The sequence below is a fragment of the Pteropus medius genome, unplaced genomic scaffold (genome assembly GCF_902729225.1).
Source record: "Pteropus medius unplaced genomic scaffold, Ma_sr-lr_union100, whole genome shotgun sequence".
Taxonomy (NCBI): domain Eukaryota; kingdom Metazoa; phylum Chordata; class Mammalia; order Chiroptera; family Pteropodidae; genus Pteropus; species Pteropus medius.
In genome coordinates this window covers 3,239,981-3,262,764 of record NW_024349797.1, presented here as the reverse complement: position 1 = coordinate 3,262,764, position 22,784 = coordinate 3,239,981, and the positions used below count along the sequence as shown (strand labels likewise).

General features: G+C 36.8%; 2 protein-coding genes across 3 annotated transcripts in view; both read left to right on the top strand.

The window, feature by feature from the left end:
• The window catches only part of TMED10 (transmembrane p24 trafficking protein 10), a 31,921-nt gene extending 21,779 nt beyond the window's left edge, over positions 1–10,142 (top strand). Inside the window, 2 exon segments of the mRNA XM_039883830.1 lie at positions 6,551–6,677; positions 7,077–10,142. Of these exon segments, the coding sequence (XP_039739764.1) occupies positions 6,551–6,677; positions 7,077–7,198 (249 nt within the window). The 3' untranslated portion in view covers positions 7,199–10,142.
• A 3,802-nt stretch (positions 10,143–13,944) lies between these two features.
• NEK9 (NIMA related kinase 9) overlaps positions 13,945–22,784 on the top strand; it is a 33,685-nt gene continuing 24,845 nt past the window's right edge. The window contains exons 1-6 of one of the 2 annotated variants that reach the window (XM_039883824.1): positions 13,945–14,089; positions 16,878–17,055; positions 18,750–18,805; positions 19,329–19,399; positions 20,636–20,741; positions 22,162–22,293. In XM_039883824.1, coding sequence (XP_039739758.1) covers positions 17,013–17,055; positions 18,750–18,805; positions 19,329–19,399; positions 20,636–20,741; positions 22,162–22,293 — 408 coding nt within the window. In that variant the 5' untranslated portion in view covers positions 13,945–14,089; positions 16,878–17,012. Of the gene's footprint in view, positions 14,090–14,274; positions 14,638–16,877; positions 17,056–18,749; positions 18,806–19,328; positions 19,400–20,635; positions 20,742–22,161; positions 22,294–22,784 lie in introns of those variants that run through there. The other variant, XM_039883823.1, reaches the window with a different exon arrangement.

Here is a 22,784-nt window from a genome sequence, read left to right as displayed (position 1 = left end):
CCCTAGCAGAAAGCAAACCACAGCGCTTCCTTTGCGCTGTTTCCTGCTTTGGAAGTCTGGCACGTCCTAAGCCTTTCTTTACGCACACGGTTACAACACAGCTCTAGATTCTGTTTCTTAACTAAGAAACTCCTCCTACTACTTTCTTTGGCAACCTACCTTCGCTCCTCCACCCCTCCCCCCGCCCCAAAAGCAGACCAAATTGAGACAGAGAAGTGGTTATGACACGGCCAAAGACCAGTCCTTTTCTCAATCTACAGCAAAGCTTCCTTGAACCTAGCTTAGATATAGCTGTTAGTTGTCCCTGGACTAATGCCTGTGACAGGAAAATGGATAATGGAACCAGTTGTTCCCTGGTTAATTACCAGCAGAGGCTTTGAGGCATTTAATTTCAGGCCCTTGAGATAATGGAAAGCATTTGTCTCCAGAGGATTTGGGTCCTTTGGCAGCAGTATTTTGTTCAGGAAGGTGGCACATTTCTCTAATTTTCTTCACATTCAGTATATCTCTCCCTCACGTTTGTGAACTTTATAATTCTGAAATCCCATGTGGCCTTGTAAAATTCAGTAGTAATCAATGTCTTAATAGCTGGGCAGAGTATCACACTACCTACTAAATTGTTATAGAGGATTTAATTAGTTAATGCATGTGGAATAGCTATGTAAACAATACAAAAGTAAGATGATATTTGGAAGACAAGATGATTGCTGAATTGTAAAGAAGCATAGAATCTTGTTTGAATTCTTAAAAGAGAAAGAATGCTTATGTCCTCAGAAATAAAGCACTTTATTATTCCCTCTTGTATTTTAAGGACCTCTCACCTCTATCCTTTGCTCATGGGGTCGGGGTAGAGGGGCATCTTTGCAGATTCAGTTTGTCAGTTGAGCCATTATATTTTAATTTGTCATCTGTAAACTATAGCAACTCTTGGCAAGGACTTGCTGTCTTAATTGTGCAGTTGTGAGAATGAAGGCAGTTACTGTCCCACAAAGAAAGAGCTGTCAGATACATGCTCTAACTCTTGGGCTGTGTATGCCCTTTCCTGCTATAGATGTCAGCATTTTCACCAGAACTAAAATTCTGCTTTGCTTAGGGGTTCTTTGTCAGTCATTTGCTATCAACAGATACACCAAAATCACAGTTGCTGTCATCATTGCCAATGCCGAAGGATTCCTAAAAGGTCTGTTTCTCTGGATGCCCTTAGGAAGAAGGAACTGGTTCTTTTTCTTTTTTTTTTTTAATGTGCACAACAATCTCCAGATAAGAGTATGATTACCAAGGGGCTGGTTCCATGTACTAGATCCAAAATTCCTTTCTTGACATAAGTTGAATGAGATAACATGAATAAGGTACCTGACACATAGTTGGTCAGTTCAGTAGATTTTAGCTCCCTTCTCCTACCCTTTCTGGAAACTGCCATATGGCTATGACAGAGTAAATAGGATCTACTAAATTCCATTTAGCCTTAAGATTGGCAATGTTATCTGGACTTATTTTGTCATAATAGGGACCTTTTGCGCTTCCGTGAAGAGGCTTGTGGTTCACAATACGCCATGTGCAAGTAGACTTGTCCTGTGTAGTTCCGTCTTCTTTATCTTGATTGCATTAGGCTAGATGGTTTCCACTTTTATTGCTGTGCTTTTCAAATTTTCAGGGGCTGTGTTGCGGGGCGTAGAGATAAGCAATTTGACTGACTTCAGCTTACCCACAAGAAGCTTCTCTCTTGAGTCTCGGTGCTCTATAAAGGGAAAGAAACTAGTGATTCTCTAGAAGCTGGTTTCACATGTGTGTTTTTCAGAGTTAACACCATTCCTTGGTATAATTACATATCACTGAACTCTTTAGATTTAAATCATTATTAGAGGACTGGAAAATTCAGATACAGTTTAAGAAGAGTAATTTTACAGTTATTTTAGAGGTGTTGTAGATATACAAGGGAAGGCTTTATAACTTTTAGCTTTTCCAAACAGACCTGCCATTACATATGAGAGTGATAGATATCATGGTAAAACTATCTCCTAGGCAGTGGGCCTCCTGAAAATGAATGCAGAGTGAAAACAGATGCAGAGTGCTCTTAGCGTGCAGAAAATGCTTGCTTCAGGGAATCAGCAGCACTTATTATCTGCTGTAAGAAAATTGGCTTCTTTGAAGAATGCATAGAATGGACATAACAAGTCAGTTTCAAGTGTTTGCCATGTGTTAGGTATGTGAGACTATACAAAGTATACATCGTGTTAATTTCATTGAGTTGAAGGCCAAACTTACATAGGGGAAAAGGATAAAAATCAAAACAATGTGCATATGACATTGTATGATTGAATGTTAAATGTGTGTCTCAGTCTAAGTTCTGTAGGGCTTTAGGGAAGAGGAAATCAGTGGGGACAGGAGTGCTAAAAGGAAGCTCCATGGTTAAGGCTTGAAAAGTAGGGTTTGGATACACTGAGTGTATGTGCATTTGGAAGTCATAGATTTGGTTTTGCTTGCATTTTATAGCAGAGCTTTGCAGTTTTGATGCTGAATAAATGCTTTGATGACTCTGGGTGGGGAGTCAAGAGACCATGGTTCTGCAAATCTTGGCCTTCCACTCAGAGGACTGAGTAGCTTTGTGGAATCTTCAGTTTCCTTGTTTGTAAAATGAAGCACTCATAGGTCTAATATTTGATAATTTAACAGTTAAATGCAGCCTACTAGGGGAATGCTACCCTCTAGTGGAGAACCTATGGTCCACACTGTCGAACAGGCTTTGCTTTTATCAAGCTTTTGGCAAGAACACATCATCATTGCAGCTTTGGAAGAGAGAAGTAGACTAGATGAATAAATGGCCTTCATGAAACATGTATAATTTCACATTCTTACGGACACTTTGAACATTAAATCGGATGTTCAGAAGAACACAACAGTTGAGATATTGATAGAGGTTTTCTTGTTAGTTTATTGTGCTGACTATGATATAAAGTCTTGATGATACTCATTGAATACTTAGTCCTGGGTAAGTGAAGAGGGTTTTCCTGAGAATACTTAATGATAATTTTTTTTTAATTTTATTTTCATAGTCTGTAAAAATTTGAATAACAACAATATGAAACCTAGGAAGTTTGACTAATAAACTGGACCACTTACCTGGATCTTTATGGCCTAATATTTACCTTTGATCCAGAAAAAACTTAGTGTGGTTATCTGGTTTTCTTCATCAAATTTTTAGTACCTACAGAATAAAATGTAAACTCAGACTTGGATTCCAATCCCGGCTCCCAAGCTCTGAGGTCTTGGGAAAGTTATTTAATAATCTGAGCCTTAATTTTTTCATCTGAAAATGTAAGGATAATAATATTTATCTTATATAGAGTTATGAGGGTTAAATGATATTGCACGATATAAAATGCGTATCACATTCTGAGTATATACTAAGAGGTCTAATTCATTATACTACCTTCATCCTCTTGCCCAATTTAGCTCCAGCCTAACTCTTGAGCCATATATTTGCTATTATCCACCACCCTCCCCCAAGCACTTGTGTGTGTTGGCATGCACACACGTGCATCAGCCTACTTATGACTAGATTACTCACGATCTCCTAAACACAACCTGCACTTTCCTTCCTCCGTGTTTTGATTTGCATGTTCCTCTCAGCCTCGAATGTCTTTCTCTCTTGTCTTTTTCAAAGTCCTGCACAACTTGTGAGACCCAACTCACCCACTTCCTGTTAGACTTTATCCTTTCAACTATAATTAATCTCATGCTACTTTCTTTCCATTCCACTCTTAATGTGTGCCTTTGTTGTAGAAGTTAATACCTAATGACTTATATTATGGTTATAGCTTTTTATGTGAGCCTCTCCACCAGACTGTGAGCTTATTAGGAGCAGAGAACATAATTTATCTTGGTACCATGCACATAATAAACATTCAAAAAAGCATTATTATTAGGATCTTAAATGTGAAGAAAACAACAACAAAAAAATCTTTTTACATTTGTTTTGATTTTTAGGTTTAGATTAAATGTAGAAATATATCCATTATCGTTTTTTTACCGTTGGGTATTCATGTTAGGTGGTTGAAATAACAAGTTGGTTTTTAATATTGTTTTAGTCTCTTGGCAATTCTTTAAGTTTCCTAGGTCTTAAGTTAATATCAAGAGTAAGAGTAGTTATTAGGTAGAGGTGTTTTTTTAGGAAAAGAGACCTTCATCCCACTCAGAAGTCTGAATTACTGAATTTACTGAATTAAGGACAGTATTAAGTAGGGATTTCATTGAGGTAATAAAATCGAGTTAAACAATAGGAATTGAGCTGTTTGGTTATGAATAGAATCTTCTGTACGACCTTTACTAGGAAAAGGGTTAGGGAATTGAATGATTAAGTAGACAATGTGGAATACTGTACAGCAGTTAAGAATGAGGTGAATCTGCAAGCACTGAAGTTTTTGGAAAGATCTTATTAAATGATAAAAAAAAGCAAGCCATAGAACAGTATATATACATTATGATCCCATTCATAAATGATTTTCCTGTGTACATTTATATACAAACAAAGGCATAAATAGTATGTATCATCTAACAAGGTCTAGAAAGATATACACCAAGTTCATAACCATGGTCACCTCTGAGAAGGAATGTGTTGATACGGAAATTGAGCTATGAAGGTGGGCTTGTGTTTGTTCCCTTTGCTTCTGTATAGTTTAAATTCTTTAGCAGGAGAACATACTTACGTGTTGCTCGTACAATTGAAAAATAAATGAAACACCAGAAAGGAAAAGCATTGGGAACAAGTATTTTGGGCTACAATAAAATCTACAACAGCCACTTTATTACCAAATTTATTTTAATTCATCCATTTTTAGGTTTTAGGCGTCATTTAACAACCCCAAAAAAAGGTAGGGGAGGGGGTTAGAAGTAGTCTTCAAAGTAATTTTAAAAATTATTTTCAGCTGGCAGAGGCACAGCCATCGTTTCACTTCCAGTTCCTTTTGCAAGTTTCTATTTAAGGAACTTTAAATCATTCATTTCTAGAGAAGTACTATAGCATTGCTTTTAAAACTCTCTCATTCAGGAAGCTTGGAGGTAGAAGTATAGACCAGGAGGGAAAATGTTAAACAGGCTAAGATTCAGCTTATATAGCTCTTGTATTGGTATCTTTTTCCTGGGGAATTTCTTTGCTCTGTAGCTCTATGTGACATATATGATACATGGTCTAGGTTGATGGCAAAACCTAGCATTTGGGCATTCAGCTAGGAGAGTTAGCTTAATGCATTAACTTAATCATTGGTTAAATCTTATACCAGTTAGCTCTCTTCTGTTCTGCAGCTCTCAGTCACATGATTAACTCTAGCCAACATTTTACAAATGTAAGAAAATGTATATCCAGTGAAAGAAATCTTAGGTAGATCATTACAAATCTATCACCACATTTTATATACCTTAAGTATCAACTCAATTTTTATATCCCTATCTTAACAGCAGCAGTTTCTAGTTTTATTTTAAATAACTTGTCTTATTCTTCACGTTTAGTGAAGAATACAGATAAGCAAAGAGAACTTAAGAATACCCTTTAACTCTTCCCAGTCATTTCATGTTAACTGTTGTTAACATTTAACAGAGAAAAAGAACAAGGAAGGTGAATTGGATAGGAGAGAAGAAAAAGTAGGGAGTTCTGTAGATTATGGTAAAGAGGAGGTAAAGAAACAGATGTAGAAAAATGATTTTTGAAAAATTCTCTGTATGGAAAATTTTAAGAGCAACTATTATATAAGTTTTAAGATCTGGACTGCTCTGGCAATATATCCCCATTTTAGAGCAAATAATAATTTTAGATTAATAAGAAAAACAATTAGAATAATGAAATCCTTGCTCTTGTCATATCTTGGGGGTTTCACTGATGTCTAGGTTGAGATAGGAAGACAGTTCATTTCTTTCTCACATCCTTCCTTCCTTAGCATACCGTGAAGTTCCTGGAGATTTTTCTTTTTTAATAACTGGCAGTGTCATTCTAAACAAAAAATGCAGTGCGATTTTTTTAGCAGACCTAGGATTCATCTGGGCTGTGGAGCTCTAAACCTAAACCCGTTGTGGGATTTTAATGAGCAAACCAGAATTCTCTAATTTTGTAGCTTGAGTTATTATCTTAATGCTAGAGTTATACCTATTCTCTTATTCCTATGCATTCACTATTGGGAATTTGGCGATTTTTCTTCTGATACCATATTTGACTTATTATGCTAATAATATTGTTTGTTTCTTAGACTTGAATGGAAGGGTAAAGTACTTTATTAAAGTCAGAAATCTTGGGAAAATAATATATCTTACTTTACAGTCTTCCATATTATAGTAGTTCTAAGGAGATTTTAATCAAAATTAAAGTCTAAAAAAGTCTGAGATGGAAACATGTAAACAATAGTAGGGAGGGGACCGGAAGCCCAGACCTTAAAATATGTTAGAATGAAGACAAGAGATTTTAGGTTTGGTGTAACTTTTTAAAAGACACCTCTGTTGCCTTGTGTTCTTGACCGGAGCAGTTTTTTTCAGGGAGTGGGTTCATAATTTCTTTCTTTTCCAGATCGCAAAGGTTGAGAAGCTGAAACCTTTGGAAGTGGAGCTACGACGCCTAGAAGACCTTTCCGAATCTATCGTTAATGATTTTGCCTACATGAAGAAGCGGGAGGAGGAGATGCGTGATACCAATGGTGAGGGGAAGGCAGCTTTGGTTTCTCAATAAGTGAAGCATAAAGGATTCAGATCTCCAAACTTCTAATTCTGGTGTACCCTTTTCTCAGTTTTGCCAAAGGTATATGGGAAGATAATTGCTTACCTCAGCGTTGTTGCTACAGGTCAATGAGCCCTGTTAGAGTTTTCACGGGAATAGAAATTTCTGTGATAACGCTGTTGACTATATTCTCAGCTTATCGTGTATCAACTTGATAGTGCAAATCTTTATAATTTTTAACATGGAATTTTAAGAAAAAGCTATCTGAAATCCTACTTTTAGGCCTGGAGACAGTGAAGTTAATTGCCTTTTCCCCCTGGCTATTATTTTGCCTGCTGAGCCTCACTTTATTACATTTACAACACTTTTGTTTTTTTAGAGTCAACAAACACTCGGGTCCTCTACTTCAGCATCTTCTCGATGTTCTGCCTCATTGGACTAGCCACTTGGCAGGTCTTCTACCTGCGTCGCTTCTTCAAGGCCAAGAAGTTGATTGAATAATAAGGCCCACTCTCCTCCCACCCTGTATCTCAGCCAGCAGAACATCACTGGGACATGCCTGGCCTCAGGCATCCTACCAACAGCACCATCAAGGCACATTGGAATTTTCTTTCCAGAACTGATCTCTTGTTGTGGGAGGACATAGGTTACCACCTATACCCAACAAGTCATTGAGGAACTTCTTTTTAACTTGATAGCATTTGGACTGGTTTTGCAACAATAGGACTATTATTAAAGTCACCTATGACAAAAAATAGGGGTTACCTAGATAATGCCAAAGCCAGCATTTGTACTGGGTTTCCTCATGTGATCTGTTTGAAACATATTTTCTTTCCTTCTACTTGCTCACCAGTTTGGGCTTCCACTTTAGTTCCTTTACCAAGATTTGTATGACCATGTGGAACTTGTTTCATTCTGATTGTCCACTTCGGATTTCCATGTGAAAACACCCTTAACTTTATCTTAACCCTAGTTAAAATGTTTAGGTAGCTTCTGGTAATATCTTTTCATAATTTTCTGTCTCTTAAAAGGGAAGTGACACCTCATAGAAATGCGCTTTGAATTATAGGTAACTCTTAAAGAATATTTCGTTTTAGAGAATTAAAATATTTGTGCTCAACTGCTTGAATTTTTTTTCCGTGTATTTATGTGTATTTAGTTCTATGCAGTTTTATTACATGTGTAGATTTGTGTGACCACCGCAAGTTGCAGAACAGTTTCATCACAGGGGTCCTTATTGCTATCCTTTCATAGCCATAGCCACCTCCCTTCCTTACCCTCAAGCCCAACCTCTGGCAACCACAAATCTGTTTTTCATCTCTCTAATTTTGTCATTTCAAGAATGTTATATAAATGAAATCATACAGTATGTAATCTTTTGGGATTGACTTTTTTTCACTCAGCATAATTCCCTTGAACAATCTATGTAGGTTGTTGCATGTATTAGTACTTTGTTCCTTTTTTTGCTCAGTAGCATTTCATGGTATGGATGTACCACGCTTTGTTTAACCATTCACCCAGTGAAGGACATCGGGGTTGTTATGAGTTTTTGGCTGTTACCAATAAAGCTGCTGTTAACATTCATGTACAGGTTTTTATGTGAACATAAATTTCATTTCTCTGGGATAAATGCCCAAGAGGGCAATTGCCAGGTTGTATGGTAAGCACATTTATTTTTGTAAGAAATCGTCCTACTCTTTTTCCAGAGTGAGTGTGTCATTTTATGTTCCCACCAGCGATGTATGACCAGTCAGGTTTCTCCACATCCACACAGGTATTTACTGTTATTATTTTTTATTTTAGTCATTCTGATAGATGTGTTTAATGATACCTCATTGTGGTTTTATTTTTGCTTTTTCATAATAGCTAATGATGTTGAACATCTTATCCTATGCTTATTTGCCATCAGTATCTTCCTCATAGTAATCTGTTCTTGTGCTTTGCCCATTTGCTAATTAGATTATTCTTTTTACTAATGAGTTTTGAGAGTTTCTTATATATCCTAGATATAAGTTCTTTGTCAGATATGTGGTTGTTTGAATTTCTAACATAACTTCTACCAAGAAAAAATTAGTAAAATTTGCCAAGTGTTCTTACAGTCACTGACTTAATTCTTGTCCTTATGTGTTCCCCTAAGACAATATAAGGTATAAAAAAATAACACATCTAGGATCATGAATAGATAGATACTTGAGAATACATGTTGTGAAAGCAAAGCCAAGAACCGCTGTGAGAATATGAGGTGCCTGCCTAAATACTAAGGTGAATAAGAGATATGTGGATACAACTGACTGTGTAAACAGTTAAGAAAAACACTATCACTTGAAATTTTCCCCACTTCTCCCAGAAAAGGAGTAGGAGTTTGTTCTTTCTGTAATCTCTTTCTTAACCTTGCTGAGTGTTACAGGGCTTGTCTAATTGCAGTGGCAAGAATAATAGGATTTAGGGCCATGTAGCTTGCAGTTAAGAAGCAGCATATTGAAATTAACAGAGAACACTGCTGTGATGACCTGGATGAAATACAAAGGTGAAAGAGGGAGTAGGTTACGTTGTCAAAATCTCAGGCTGTTTTGTTAATGTTACAGCTACTGTGAACCCAAAGCCTTCTCTTTTGACTCCCTATATGAATGAATGTCTCTGGTGTGGCATAAAGGTAGTTCTTTTATTAATTTGTGCAACATTGCCATCTGCTGTTAAGAATTGATAAGGATAGCTGAATCCTTGCATAAGGGAAGCAGATGTTAAGAAAGTTTATCTGGGGTATTACATATACTAAACAATGGAGGATACATCCAAGTAGGGAAGAAAATGACCAAATTTGTGGGTTAAGATCCATCCTTAGACGTTTAAAGGTGAAATTCTGTACTATTAACCTAACAAGATAACTCTCATATTTCTGACTGGTGCCTTTCCCTTTTTTTAAAAGAATGAAAGCTACTCAGTTGGTTTTAACATTCTGTTCTGACAAAATGTCAGAGAAGATAGAAGAGGAGAATATTTTATTTTGATGATGTTTCTGTTCCCAAATATGACTTTGTGAAACTAAAATTCTTTCATGCCTTTCCTTTCACTTATGCCAAAACTACCAACTCGGACATTTGTGCTTTTGGTTTAAAGTTCATTGATACTACACCTTGATTTTATCTGAAAAGTAAAATTATTTGCCTTTGATAAAAGGCTAGTACAAAAGCAAATCAGCTTTAAAAACAAGGCTGCTATCTGGTTTCCCCGGTTTTGGAGCCTATTATTCAACATGTCTGTGTAATACAGATGAGAATGATGAAGTTTAAGTAAGCTTTGTTATACCATTGTCGTAAACCCGTCATAAGCAAGTTTTCTGTTTGTTTAATGGAAAGAAGCATGTGGGATTTATATGGATTCACTTCTAAGTGTTGGATGGGGATTTTTTGTGTAAATTTTCTCAAATAAAGGCTAGCAGAAACCATTTTAGGTGTATTTTTCTGTTACTCTTGAGTACCTCTTTGGATTTGCAGTAATTCCTCCATATTCCTCAGTTTTAAAGTATGGTATATTATATGTGATGAAGTAGAGAAAAAATATTGTCCATAATTTACTCCAGGTAGATCAAGTTTTTATGAGCTAGCAAAAGTTTATTATGTTTTATATATAAATAAGTTATATATGTATATGGAAGTAATAGTTTTACATCTTTGGAAAGACCAAATAGGATTCTATAAGCCCAGCATTCTTCTGTAGCTTCTTTCTTTTGGAAACTGATACTGGAATTATTCCTACCAGTCTTCTCCCTTGCCCTCCATTCTTAAAATACCTTTCCCAATTTTAGAACCCCTTAGGACTTGCTTTTTTGACCCATCACATCTATGCAAAACTCTACCCCAGCAAGTAAAGGCCATTTTCTCCTTTCCTTTTACTTGCAGTTGAACATTTTTCATAAAGCTGCTCTCCAAGAGTCAACCTGAAGTGCTTCATGCATTCACTGGCTGGCCTCTTACTTACCCTCTACCTCCATTCTCCAGAAAAACAGATAATTTGTCAGTGAATCTATGCAAAGTAGCGGTTCCCATCATTTAAGTATAAATATTTTAATCTCAACAATGTCTTATTTATCACTGATATTTTACTTCTAGAGAACATAAATAATGAATAAATTCAGCAACTTAAAAATAAATTTAATCCCAAAAGTATCATACTTGTTAGATGGTAGTACATGTTTTACAAATTATTTATTCAATCTGCTGCAGTTGTGTCCCATATAACATGAGCCCCATGTATAATATTAAATTTGTAGTACCACATTAAAAAAGTAAAGTTAATTTTAATAAGTTTGTGTAATATATCCAAAATAGCATTTCTACATGTAGTCAATATAAAAATTAATGAGATTTTACTTTTTTTTCATAGAAAGTTTTTGAAATCCAGTGTGCATTTTACAGCTACAGCACATCTGCATTGACTAGCCATAATTCAAATGTTCAATAGCTGCATGTAGTTAGTGGCTGCCATATTGGACAGTGAAGGTATAGACTTTGGTACTTTGGTAGATTCTTTATAGTAACTCTATGGCCCCTGGGAATCTGCCATTCACAAATGGGAACTTCTACTATATGGCATTCTAACTATTCACTTGTTAAAATATAATATGAAATACCTGTTTTTGAGTAAAGATATTTTCAAATCAGTTATACCTTTAGAATATTGAGTATTTCTGGACTTACTGTGAATATTCAAAGGTCAGATATTTAGTTTCATTTATATCCAGTATAAAGAACTGAGCATGAGTGTTTGTTCTGTGTTCTCTAAGGTGGAACTTGAGCTTATATCTATGCATTATAACTAGAACAATTGACAATATCATGCTAACCCAAGTTACAGAAAACTATCTAGTTCCTCATTGCAAAGATGCCCCAAAAAAATGAATTTATAAGCTTTGGATGAAACCTGTTCAGCTTCTCTGAATGAAAGTCAATACTTCTAATTTCGAGTAATTGATTTTTCCATTCTTTTAACTCAAACTATTGAATGTTGTTTAATATGCTGAGCTAAACTCTGGAGTAGACCTGAATAAATAAGCAATACTTATCTTTAAAGTGCCATCTAATTAACAGGAGGAAATGGAATGGCCTCTGTCTGGAATGATCTTCCTACTTTGTTTAGCGATTATTGACAGTATTTTAGATATTCCTCCAGGAAGCTTTCACTAACCCAGAAAGTTTGGCTGGGAAAGATGCTCCTCCTAAATGCCTTTTTCTAGAAACTTGTACTTTCCTTATAATAGCATATAATGATAGTACAACTTTCATGCAATTATCCTTATAATTGCCTCATCTGTCATATGGACTATAAGCTCCATAAGAGTAAGAGCCGTGTTTATTTTGTTCTCCCTTGTAACCTAGCACCTGGCACAAGTTGGTACTCAGAGTTTGTTGAATGAATGAATTGAAAATTCAAAAATATCCGTACAATATAGAACTCTGGAATGAAACCAACAAAATAAAATTTAACAGTCTTGCATTTAGGTTTAAAAAGTGTATACAAACAAGATAATTACCTGATACTCATTCAACAAATCATTTTTAAGCCTATCGAGCATCTTTTGAGGCGCTGGTTATACAGAGCTGTGAACAAGAGCACAAAATCCTCTCATAGAGCTTATATTCTAATGAATGGAGATAGTCAAATAAAGTAAACATGATAAACAAGAGATCAATATTTTATAGATCAGCATTGTGAAGAGTGATATGATCTGGTGGGAGGGCTGCGTTACATTGGATTGGATGTGGAAAAGATTTAGTTAAGTACAAAAACTGTATAAGCAGACCATGATGAAGGCTGGTATACTAATAAAATAGACATGTTGGATCTAAATCAAAGGAGACAAAGTCCCCTTGTACTCTCCTATTCAGACCTGATGTGGAATGTTATTCAGAGTGTAGATTATCACACTTTTTTCCCTCCCACATCAGACAAATGGTACATCTCTTCACAGTTGCAATCATCATAGCATAGGATATCATCCTTTAAAGGAATGTTGATGAACTATAAAGAGGTCAGAGGAATGTGAACTCATTAGCCCTCACACCCCTTACCTCATTCTACCAATTCTCTTCCTCCTATTTGCTATCATCACTACCCACCTAGTTAAAAACCAAGAAGTATCTTCTGGACTCAGATTTACCTCACCCACCATACCCCAACTGACCATAAAGTCTAAATGTTCTTTGGATGGATTTCGTAAATCTGGACACTGATAAGTACCTCAGTGTCTCTTCTTAGAAAATAAATTGCCTCTTGACTGGTTTCCTTGACTCCAGTCTTTGACTTCCACATTGTCATCAGAGTTCTTTGTGAAATATAACTAACTGTACTTAAGTAAGGTGATCATATTGTGTATTGTCTGAGGTGGGCGTGTGAGCAAAAGAAGGCTCTATTAATTATGCTAGGGGAAGAAAAGGTGTAAATTAAGATTTCCCCAGCAAATCAGGACATAGTCACACTAATGATACACTCCCCTGCTTAAAAATCTCCAATAATTTTCCATTAGCCACAGTAAAAGCCAAACTCTTTAAAACTCTACATTTGAGGCCCTGTCTTCTCCTGCTACTCCACAGGCACCCTGGCCTCCAGCCACATGACCTCTTAGCCCCAGCACATCCTGCTCTAGGAAAAGTCCTGGAGCCAGATTGCTGGATTTGAATCCCAGCACCCCTTACTGTGTAACATTGAGCAAGTTACTTAACCTCTCTGTATTTTAGTACTTTCTGTAGAATGAGAATAATAGGATTAAATGGAATGATACATGGAAAGAAAACATTTAGCACAATGCTAGGAACACAACACTATAAATGTTTGCCGTTATCACCCTGATGTTGGTCATATTCCCAAAACTTTACTGATTAAAAAACAAACTTGGAGATGTGAAGTTGCCCAAAGTCACATAACTGATAGAACATGTTTTTCCACTGTACTGCAATTCTTTTATTGACTTGAGGGCAGGGAGCATCTTATGGCAGATTCCCTACCCCGAATACAGTAGCACCTAGCGCTCAGAGAATGTTGCATGAGATCAGATGGTCAAAGCTTTGGAAAGAAACACGGAAGGATAATGTTAAGTCTAGGGGGGAAAAGCCTCAGGAAAGTCGACTTAAAATATGTTTGGAGTTGTAAGAGGGAGGGACCAACGTGGTTCTGGGAAAAATCATTGGGCCCACTGACTCAGAGATGACATGAGGTAAATATTTCCTCCAACTATAATACCTCTCTAAACAAAGAGGGCCATGCAACGTTGGAAGGGACTGCTGGCCCAATCACTGCCCCCTGAGATAGGCCTGACACTAAAAAGATTGGACAAACTCTGGACCTCGAAGCTATCTGGGGACTTGGCCAAGGATTGAGAAAGTGGTCTACAAACACGTAAGTGACCTCCTTGCCCCAGCCAGAGCCCTTCTGTACCACGCAATCCCTACCACGCACCCGTCACACCCTGCGCCAGGCCTCACTTTTCCCGCGGGTTCCGGACGGAGAAAGCCGTAGACCGGAGACTAAGCAAGTGGGCCAGCTTAGGCGGAGGAAACCCCGCCGGGCCGGAAGCACCCAGAACTGCTTCCGGGTCAGGGGTAAAGAGCCACCATGGAACCTCGCGGGGTTGCGGGGCTGACGGAGCCGCGGGCCGGCGTCTGAAACGAGAGGGGCGCGGCACGGCAAGCACCACCGGGGACACGCAGGCAGGTCCCGCTGCCGCCGCCATGTCGGTGCTGGGCGAGTACGAGCGACACTGCGATTCCATCAACTCAGACTTTGGGAGCGAGTCCGGGGCTGGCGGGGACTCGGGCCCGGGGCCCAGCACCGGTCCGGGACCGCGAGCCGGCGGCACGGCGGAGCAGGAGGAGCTGCACTACATCCCCATCCGCGTCCTGGGCCGCGGCGCCTTTGGGGAGGCCACGCTGTACCGCCGCACCGAGGTAGCGGCCTCTGGCTCCCGCCGCCCCAGCCCCTCCTTCGCGGCTCCGCTTCCCCCGCGTTTTGCGCCTGGTCCACAATTAGTGTTTGGGCGCTTGCAGAGTGTATGTCTCAGGGTCCTCTCACCACTCTTCCAAGTCACCTGAACTAGGAATTGGTTAGATCACTGCCTTTACTAACTGGTCGCTTTATTTAACCCAGGGAACTGAGCAAGTCATCGTTCCTTTTCTTAGCCTTAGTTTCCCCATCTATAGAATAGGGTTAGTAATAACTACCTTTAAAATAATTATTTTTCAAGGCTGTTTTGAGACTCGACAAAGGTACTTTGCAAACTATACGATTGTGAGGTGTTGCCAAAACCTACTTCCTCTCATGCTATATAGCGCTCCAAGGCCATGGTTGGGAGGACCCGAGTAGCTTAAAAATTTCCACGTCAATGGCAATGCCGCTATCTTTGCCGTTATCTTTAAGCTTAGATGTGAACACTCGGAGATTTTTCTTGAAGATCGTTAGGGAGATAGTCGTGTGTTGGTTTTCTCATCATTGTTTATCCAGCAGCGTTCATGCTTGAGAAATACTTTTTTGGTATATTCTCAACCATTAATTCTTAATTGAGATCACAAGGACTCCTTTGAGAACCTAAAGTAAACATAATCCCCCCCCACACACACACACATTTGCATATGTATGTATCCTGTGAAGAGATTCATGTATCACTGACCCCTAAGTTCAGAATGTATACAGAGCTAAAACCCTGTAGTGGTGACTCTACTTCCAAAAACTAACCCCAAACTGATTTTGATTACTAAAGTCTTAACATTTTAGCTTCAGAGTAGTTAAGCATTTAATGGGAGCTGGCTGCGGTTACTGAAAGTGATTGATCCATTAGCGATTCGTCTAGAGTTTTGGTGTGTGTTCCATGTTAGCATCGTTTTAAGGCTGAAAGATGGAGAGAAGTGGCTGCAAGAGAATATCTTTAAGTGTTCTTTTTTATCCTAATGCCACATTAATGTATGATGTTAGATTTACTGTTGTATTGTTTTCTTATTTGTACTCACATGAGAAAGAGGAGATGAGCATTAGTATTCCTATTTTATAGTTAAATTAAAACAGTACTGTATATTTAAGTGATTTACTCACTTAAATTAGAAGTAAATCTTGGACTAGAATGGAGTTTTATATCTCCTTGCCCATTCCTTTCCATTATTATCGTGTTGAACTTGATTACTGAGATTATTTTAAGTTAAATTTGATTATACTTCTCCCAAACTGCATAACATCATCCATATCACCAAATATTTATTAGATTTGTGGATTTACAAAAGTTTAATTAGAAGTGGCCCTTTTCCTCGAGGAGATTGTATTTCAATGAGAAGACAAGTTTGCTCTGTTAGTAAACAAATAACATTTAAGTTGTATGTGTATAGAAATGAAAAAGAATGGACAAATATTTCATTGTATGAGCTCTGAAAATTAAGGGAATGATTGCATTGATGTACAGCAGAAAGTTCATCAGGACCTTCCCCCAAAAGTTCGAAGGATCTAGCAGAGCCATTCTAAAGAATAGGGAGAGTTATTTAGGTGAGGATGCTCCTGAGATAGGGAGCAGTGTCAGTAAAGAATTAGAGATATTATAAAAGGGAGTGGATATTGGAAACTGCAGATAAGGTTTCATGAATAGAGAAAGACGTGATGCATAAAAGTGATAGGAGATACGTGTTGCAAAATGAGGTTGCATGTGTTAGGTGAACCTAAAGCCCTTTGGCATAACTTACTCTTATCCAGACAGGGTAAACGAAAATCACTAGAGAAATCTAATTTTATAAAATTAGAAGCAAGTTTAATATTTTCACTTTAAAGCAACTGTGGTCGGCTATAGGGAACCACTCTTCAGTTCTTTATTTCTCCAAAAGCCCTACTTCAGTTTTCATCATGACTAACTGTCATAATGTCCTTTAACAGAATCTTTGAGGTCTTCTATCCCATATATTTACCTGGAATTGACATCATGCAAATTAAGTGTAGCAATAATATAATAGCATTTTAATAACCTGCAGTAAAATATGATGCTCAATTGTATGCAGAACCTTTAAAGTCTGTTCAAATTTTGTTTAAGGGAAAAAATAAAAGCAGTCAGTCTCTGCCCATCTAGGAAGTTTTCTTTCTAGGTTTACAGATCAAGTATGGATTCATTCGCTGCCAGGCAAGAGGAAAGCACGATACCTCTATTGCTGTGTTGTAGGATGACTCATTGGTTGTGTGGAAGGAAGTTGATTTGACCCGACTGTCTGAGAAGGAACGGCGTGATGCCTTGAATGAGATTGTTATTCTGGCACTGCTGCAGCACGACAACATTATTGCCTACTACAATCACTTCATGGACAATACCACCCTGCTGATTGAGCTAGAGTATTGTAATGGTAAGGCTGAATTCAGTGCAACTTCCTCTGGCAAGACTTTCTCGTGCTCATACTTATCTTGAGGGAGAGAAAAAAAGAAAAGACATATACAATGATTAAAAACTTTAAATGGATATATTAAGTTTAAGAGAAATAGTTCAGGCTCTGGAGAGTTTTGAAGTGATGTACAAAATAAAGGGAGGGATTTTCTCCTACATACTCCCCTTGTGATTATAGTTCCATCTTCAAATTACTTGTTCACTTGGATTTTACATTCATTTTTCAAGGCTTTTTTCCCTCATGAAATGACAAGAGTTAAGCATTAGAGTCATGGGTGGCTTGATATAAAATTTAATGAAATCTTATAGGTAATATTGATTTATGTTGACTTCAGCCAAAGCAATCCTATTAAAAAGTGGTCCAAAGATCATAACTGAATGAAAATCAAAACAGTAAAGCATGGTTTTATTTATCTGGTCTCTGATTTCTTTAGACCATTTTACTTGTAAGATAGCAGTATGGCCTAGCCATTAAAAAAATAGACTCTGAACCAACATCCCAAGCTTCATGACTTTTTAGTTCTGTAACCTTGCACAGGAACATCAACTTTTTTGTATTTTAGCTTCCTCATTTTAATATGAGTTTGTTGATAACAGTACCTGCCTCTTGGAATTATTGTATTAAATGACTGTAAAGCCCCGGGCATAGTACTTGGTATGTAGCAAATGTTTGATACATACAGTATTAGCTGTTATATTATTACTTAAGAGCACTTCCAGAGTCCTTTCTTGAGTTGCATGCTAGAGAGGTTCTGGCATATTCTTCACTTAAGTCTCTAGGAGAAAGCGTCTAGACTCTTAACTTTTCTTCTTTAGACTCTTGTATATCATTCTCCCTGGTTCTGATCAACCCTAAATGTACACGATTACAGTAGATTTTTGAAGTAGCAGAAACCTCAAGTAGTTAACTTCCTTTGTGGTTAGGAGGATCTAGAACAAGTGGTACATTTATTGAAATTCTGAGTTACTAAATTACAGGGGAAAAGAAGTTGTGAAACTTAGCTGAGCTAAAGTGTAAGTTACAGTTGCAGGTAAGAAATAAAATGAACCATGATTATTTTCAGTCTATGTTACTTGATAAAAGAAAGAGAAACAAATTCAGACTTTGAATTAGTAAAGGGAGTAATGACTGTAAACAATCTAGAGTGTCCCCTAAATTTCAGGAAACCTTTTCAATGTTAAGTGTTAAGAAAAAGTTGTCAGTTATATATACCTGTGTATACTAAACATTGCATCATAAGTGTAACCCAGATGTTCTTCTATGCGCACTGAGAGTTGTTGTTATAAAAATATTGCAGATTCCTTTAAAAGTTCTATTAAAAAATCATCTGATTGAAAACGTTCAAGGTAATTTCACTAATTGAGGTACTATAGGAATAGTTTTTGCTCGCATCTTTTCAAAAATGTCATACTTCCTGTTTTTGTATTGAGCTTCTTCTATTAGGAGAATCTTTGAAGATTATTTCTGGTATAGTCCTTGAGAGATGCGAAGAGTTTTTTACCCATGTGAAGAGCCAGGAGAGAAGAAGGGATTTCCTTTGGAGAGGAGGCAGAATCCTTCATTTCCTTGTGTTATCTGTTAAAACCTTAGTAGATACAGGAGCCAAGCTTTGATCTCTATTTAGCAATTCAAACTTGTCTCTTGTTTAATTGCAGGAGGGAACCTGTATGACAAAATCCTTCGTCAGAAGGACAAGTTGTTTGAGGAAGAGGTAATTTATGTTTCTATGGTTGGAAGCTAGAATTATGTGTTGCATTCTAGTTCTGTATTAACTCTTCCAACAATGAAGAGTGTTTTTTTCCTTTTGTTCAGACTCCTTCCAGGCTCTGGTTGATATTCATGAGAAAGGAAACCTCTAACAAGGAAGCTGTCTATAGCTGCTTCCTAAACGGTTTACCTCCACATCATGATTCTCTATGGGCTTTCTTTCCCGGTTCTATTACTGCATACTGGTATGCCCAGTTTTCTATACGTTTGCATTCTTCCTGGATTTCCTTCCACAAATTTGCTTCACAATACCATATTTTATAATGACATTGGAAATATTTTATGATGACCTGCTTTTTCTTTTTACCTCTACCACTTTTCCTTGCCTACTCAACCTATAAGCAAGAGATGTCAAGTCATCCTCTGGATGCAGCTTCCTTTGTTTTGTTTGAGTGTGCGTGTGTACTTAAATAGAATTTTAGAAAATTTGTTTCCAATCCAAATATAATTTATTTTTTTCTCTGCAGATGGTGGTATGGTACCTATTTCAGATTGTTTCAGCAGTGAGCTGTATCCATAAAGCTGGAATCCTTCATAGGTAATGAGTGAAAGACTGGGATGGGTTTCTTCCCACCAGGCCAACCCCCACCTTGGGTACCTCCCATCAGCTCTGTTATTTACTTGATTAAGCAGTCAAGGTTTTTACACTGATATATTTTAGAAAGGAAAGAGTGAATAATGAGGGGTGTTATCTTTATTTCCCGAAGTTAAACCGTGTTTGTGATTTAGGAAGAATTTCCTCAGTAACTAAGTACTGCTCAGTCATTTCTTTAAGAGATATTTTAGAGTTAATTTCATTAATTCATCAGTAAAGCTTAGAGGATACTATGAGAAATGATATAAGATTGGTCAGAATTCACAGTAAATGTTTTCTCTAAGCAATAATACTCAATTCACAAGTGTTTTTCACTATAATTCTTTTAATTTAAATAAAAGCCTATTTATTTTGCATAATTAATTATACAGTTTTACTTGATCTTTGGAGAGAAAAACAGCTCTCTATTCATTTCTAGTTATAGGAAAGAATTATTATGAACATTTCTGCATCATTATACCCTTCTTGACCATTGCTCGTGATTAATGTTAATACACCAATTTTTTGTTGGTTTATTAATTGTTAGCATATATTTCTTGATAGCTATTAAATGGCTACTGTTACATATTGTTATCTTTTCAAAAGTTACGAAGAATATTGTTCAGGTTTTTTCACATCTTTCGATAGAGAAGCCACAATGTGAACCAGGTAGTTTATTTGTTTTACATATGATCAATTCATATTCAGAAAAATAGCCAGTGAATTTATTTAGGTAATCTGCACAGCCTAATCATGTTGCTGCCGAGACATGTAGCCTCTTCTCTTGCCATAACAAATTTTAAACTTTGACACCAAATGTTGAAATTTCCTTAATATCTCTTAGTTCAAGGCATAAGTGGTCACTGAAGAGGCAGTGCACCTTATAGGAATTAGGATTACCTGTGGCACCATTGTTTTATCTGACCCTCTCAACTTTTCCTAATGGCTTCAGTGGTATGGGAGGCATACCTATGCTCTGAAGCCCTGGAGGATAAAGTTAATTCTCTGCCTCCACTCTCCCAAGACCCTTTTTCAATGTTAAAGTGCGTGTGACAGTGATGACCATTCTTTGGGATCCAATAACAGTCTAAGCAGTGGTGACACACTCATTTTTATTCTCTGCTAATCCTGGGTGCAGTGGGGGATGAGATAAAGTAATTGGCTATATGGGCTTACTCTGCAGGATCTTTTTTTTTCCAGAGATATAAAGACATTAAATATTTTTCTGACCAAGGCAAACCTGATAAAACTTGGAGATTATGGCCTAGCAAAGAAACTTAATTCTGAGTATTCCATGGCTGAGACAGTAAGTATGTGTTGCCCTTGTCTTATTTTCATTTCCTTTTCCTTTCCAGCACCATGAAATATAACTATACTCCCTAAATCTTGCACCCTTTCTCAGTATTCTTGCAAGTTCTCCATACTTACAAACCAAGTTGCCAGGAGTTTTTTTCCTTGGGCTCAGTAACAGTCCTTTATATGCTTAGGTGTTCGTTTACGAGTCATAGTCCACATTGCAGCTCTGACCTCATAGCCCTTTCTAGCACTGATTAGAGACTTTTCTAAAAGCAACAAAATGCTTCACCTTATTTTCCAGCCTAGGATCTTTAGTTGATTTCACTTTATCTCTTATTTAATATTTGAGCATGAGATATTAGACATCTCTTTCTCTGTTTCCTTTGAATTTTTCTGGTGCAGAAGCCCTGTATTACAAATAAAGGCTGATGCCCAGCGAATTATCTGGTCTTTAATATCATACACAGTTTAAACTGTGGAGGTCCTTTCTCACCTGTTCATAAGAAAGCCTGTTGATAAACAGACGTAAGTTAATCTTTAAAGACAATGATTTAATCCTTTTAGGAATTATAAAACCCGATTATTATTCTTATGGTTTCACAATTCTCTGTCCTTAAAAGAACTTTAAAATATAAGTTAATAAAATTAATTTTGTTCTGATGATGTTTTCTGATAATATTGAGCTCCTGTAGAATCAGTCTGGTCTTTTTACAGATTTTTCTCATGAAGAATAATAATCTGACAAAACCAAGATTTGATTTTTCTTAGCCAGTTAAATGCAAAAACGGAGTGATGTGAAAATTTATAAATGCCGTGTAAGCCATCTGAAAATTTCTTCGCTGATTAAAGATTGCTGTCAGTTTTATTAGAACTTCTGGGGCACTCATTATCTCTCATCTTGGGAGAGAGATGACCTCCATTCAAGACATTTTTGAAGAAATGTTTTTCAAACTTGAAAGAAATTCACTAGCTGTGTTAGTATTACAAATGTTAAATTGAGCCATTTAAAAAGTTTCATTACTATGCATTTCAGTTAGAACTTTTATTCAGTTACTTTTTTCCCCACTTCCAGTTTTTTGTTTTTTTTTCCCTTGATGAACTTTTACTAAGTATGTCTTTGTGTGAAGTCTTCAGTGGACCTTAAATGCCTGCAGCTTCTGTGATCTAGGAATCAGAGCTGTTGCAGCTCCCAGATTACCACAGTGCCTTTACCACATAGATTATCCCTTTATAATTTGCCCAAGAAAGTTGATATGAATGAGATTCCTTCCCATAGTGTCGTCATCTTATAACAACCATTATGGAATATGCTGATGAATGTTTTATGGTTGTTATCACTAGTTCCTGGGAAATTTAATTAAGTTGTTGAACTGTTAATATGGTTACCTCAGAAAAGAAGTTTTTCTTTGATTGTTTCCTTTGTTGTACAGCTTGTGGGAACTCCATATTACATGTCTCCAGAGCTCTGCCAAGGAGTAAAATACAATTTCAAGTCTGATATCTGGGCAGTAGGCTGTGTCATTTTTGAACTACTTACACTAAAGAGAACATTCGATGCTACAGTAAGTTGATGTGTTATCCCTACATTTTCCTTGTAATGATACAGCTTGATTGAGAAAATCAACTTTATTTATTCCTGAGCTTCTGATTTATTGAACAGAAATCAACTGTAGGAAAAAATAACAACTAGTATTCAAGCTTTAGCTTAATAGCATATTATTAAAATTCTATAGATGAGACTTCTGTCCAACTTGAATTTTCCATTGAAATAATCATAATCAAGTAGTTTGAGCACTGTTCTTGAATTTGTTAACTATAATTTTAAAACTGGCTCTAGGATCAACTATGTGATGCTACAGTTTGGATAAGCCATTTCATTTCTTATGCTTTAGCTATGTCGTTTTTTTTTAAAAAGCTAAGGCAAATTATGAAATACTCATTAAAATGTTTTGATCTTTTCATGAAAAATTACTCTTATTAAAGATTGCTATTGTTTTATGAATAACAAATCTCTTTAAGTCTTTTTTCTTTTGAAGTTAAGCCCAGTGTAAAG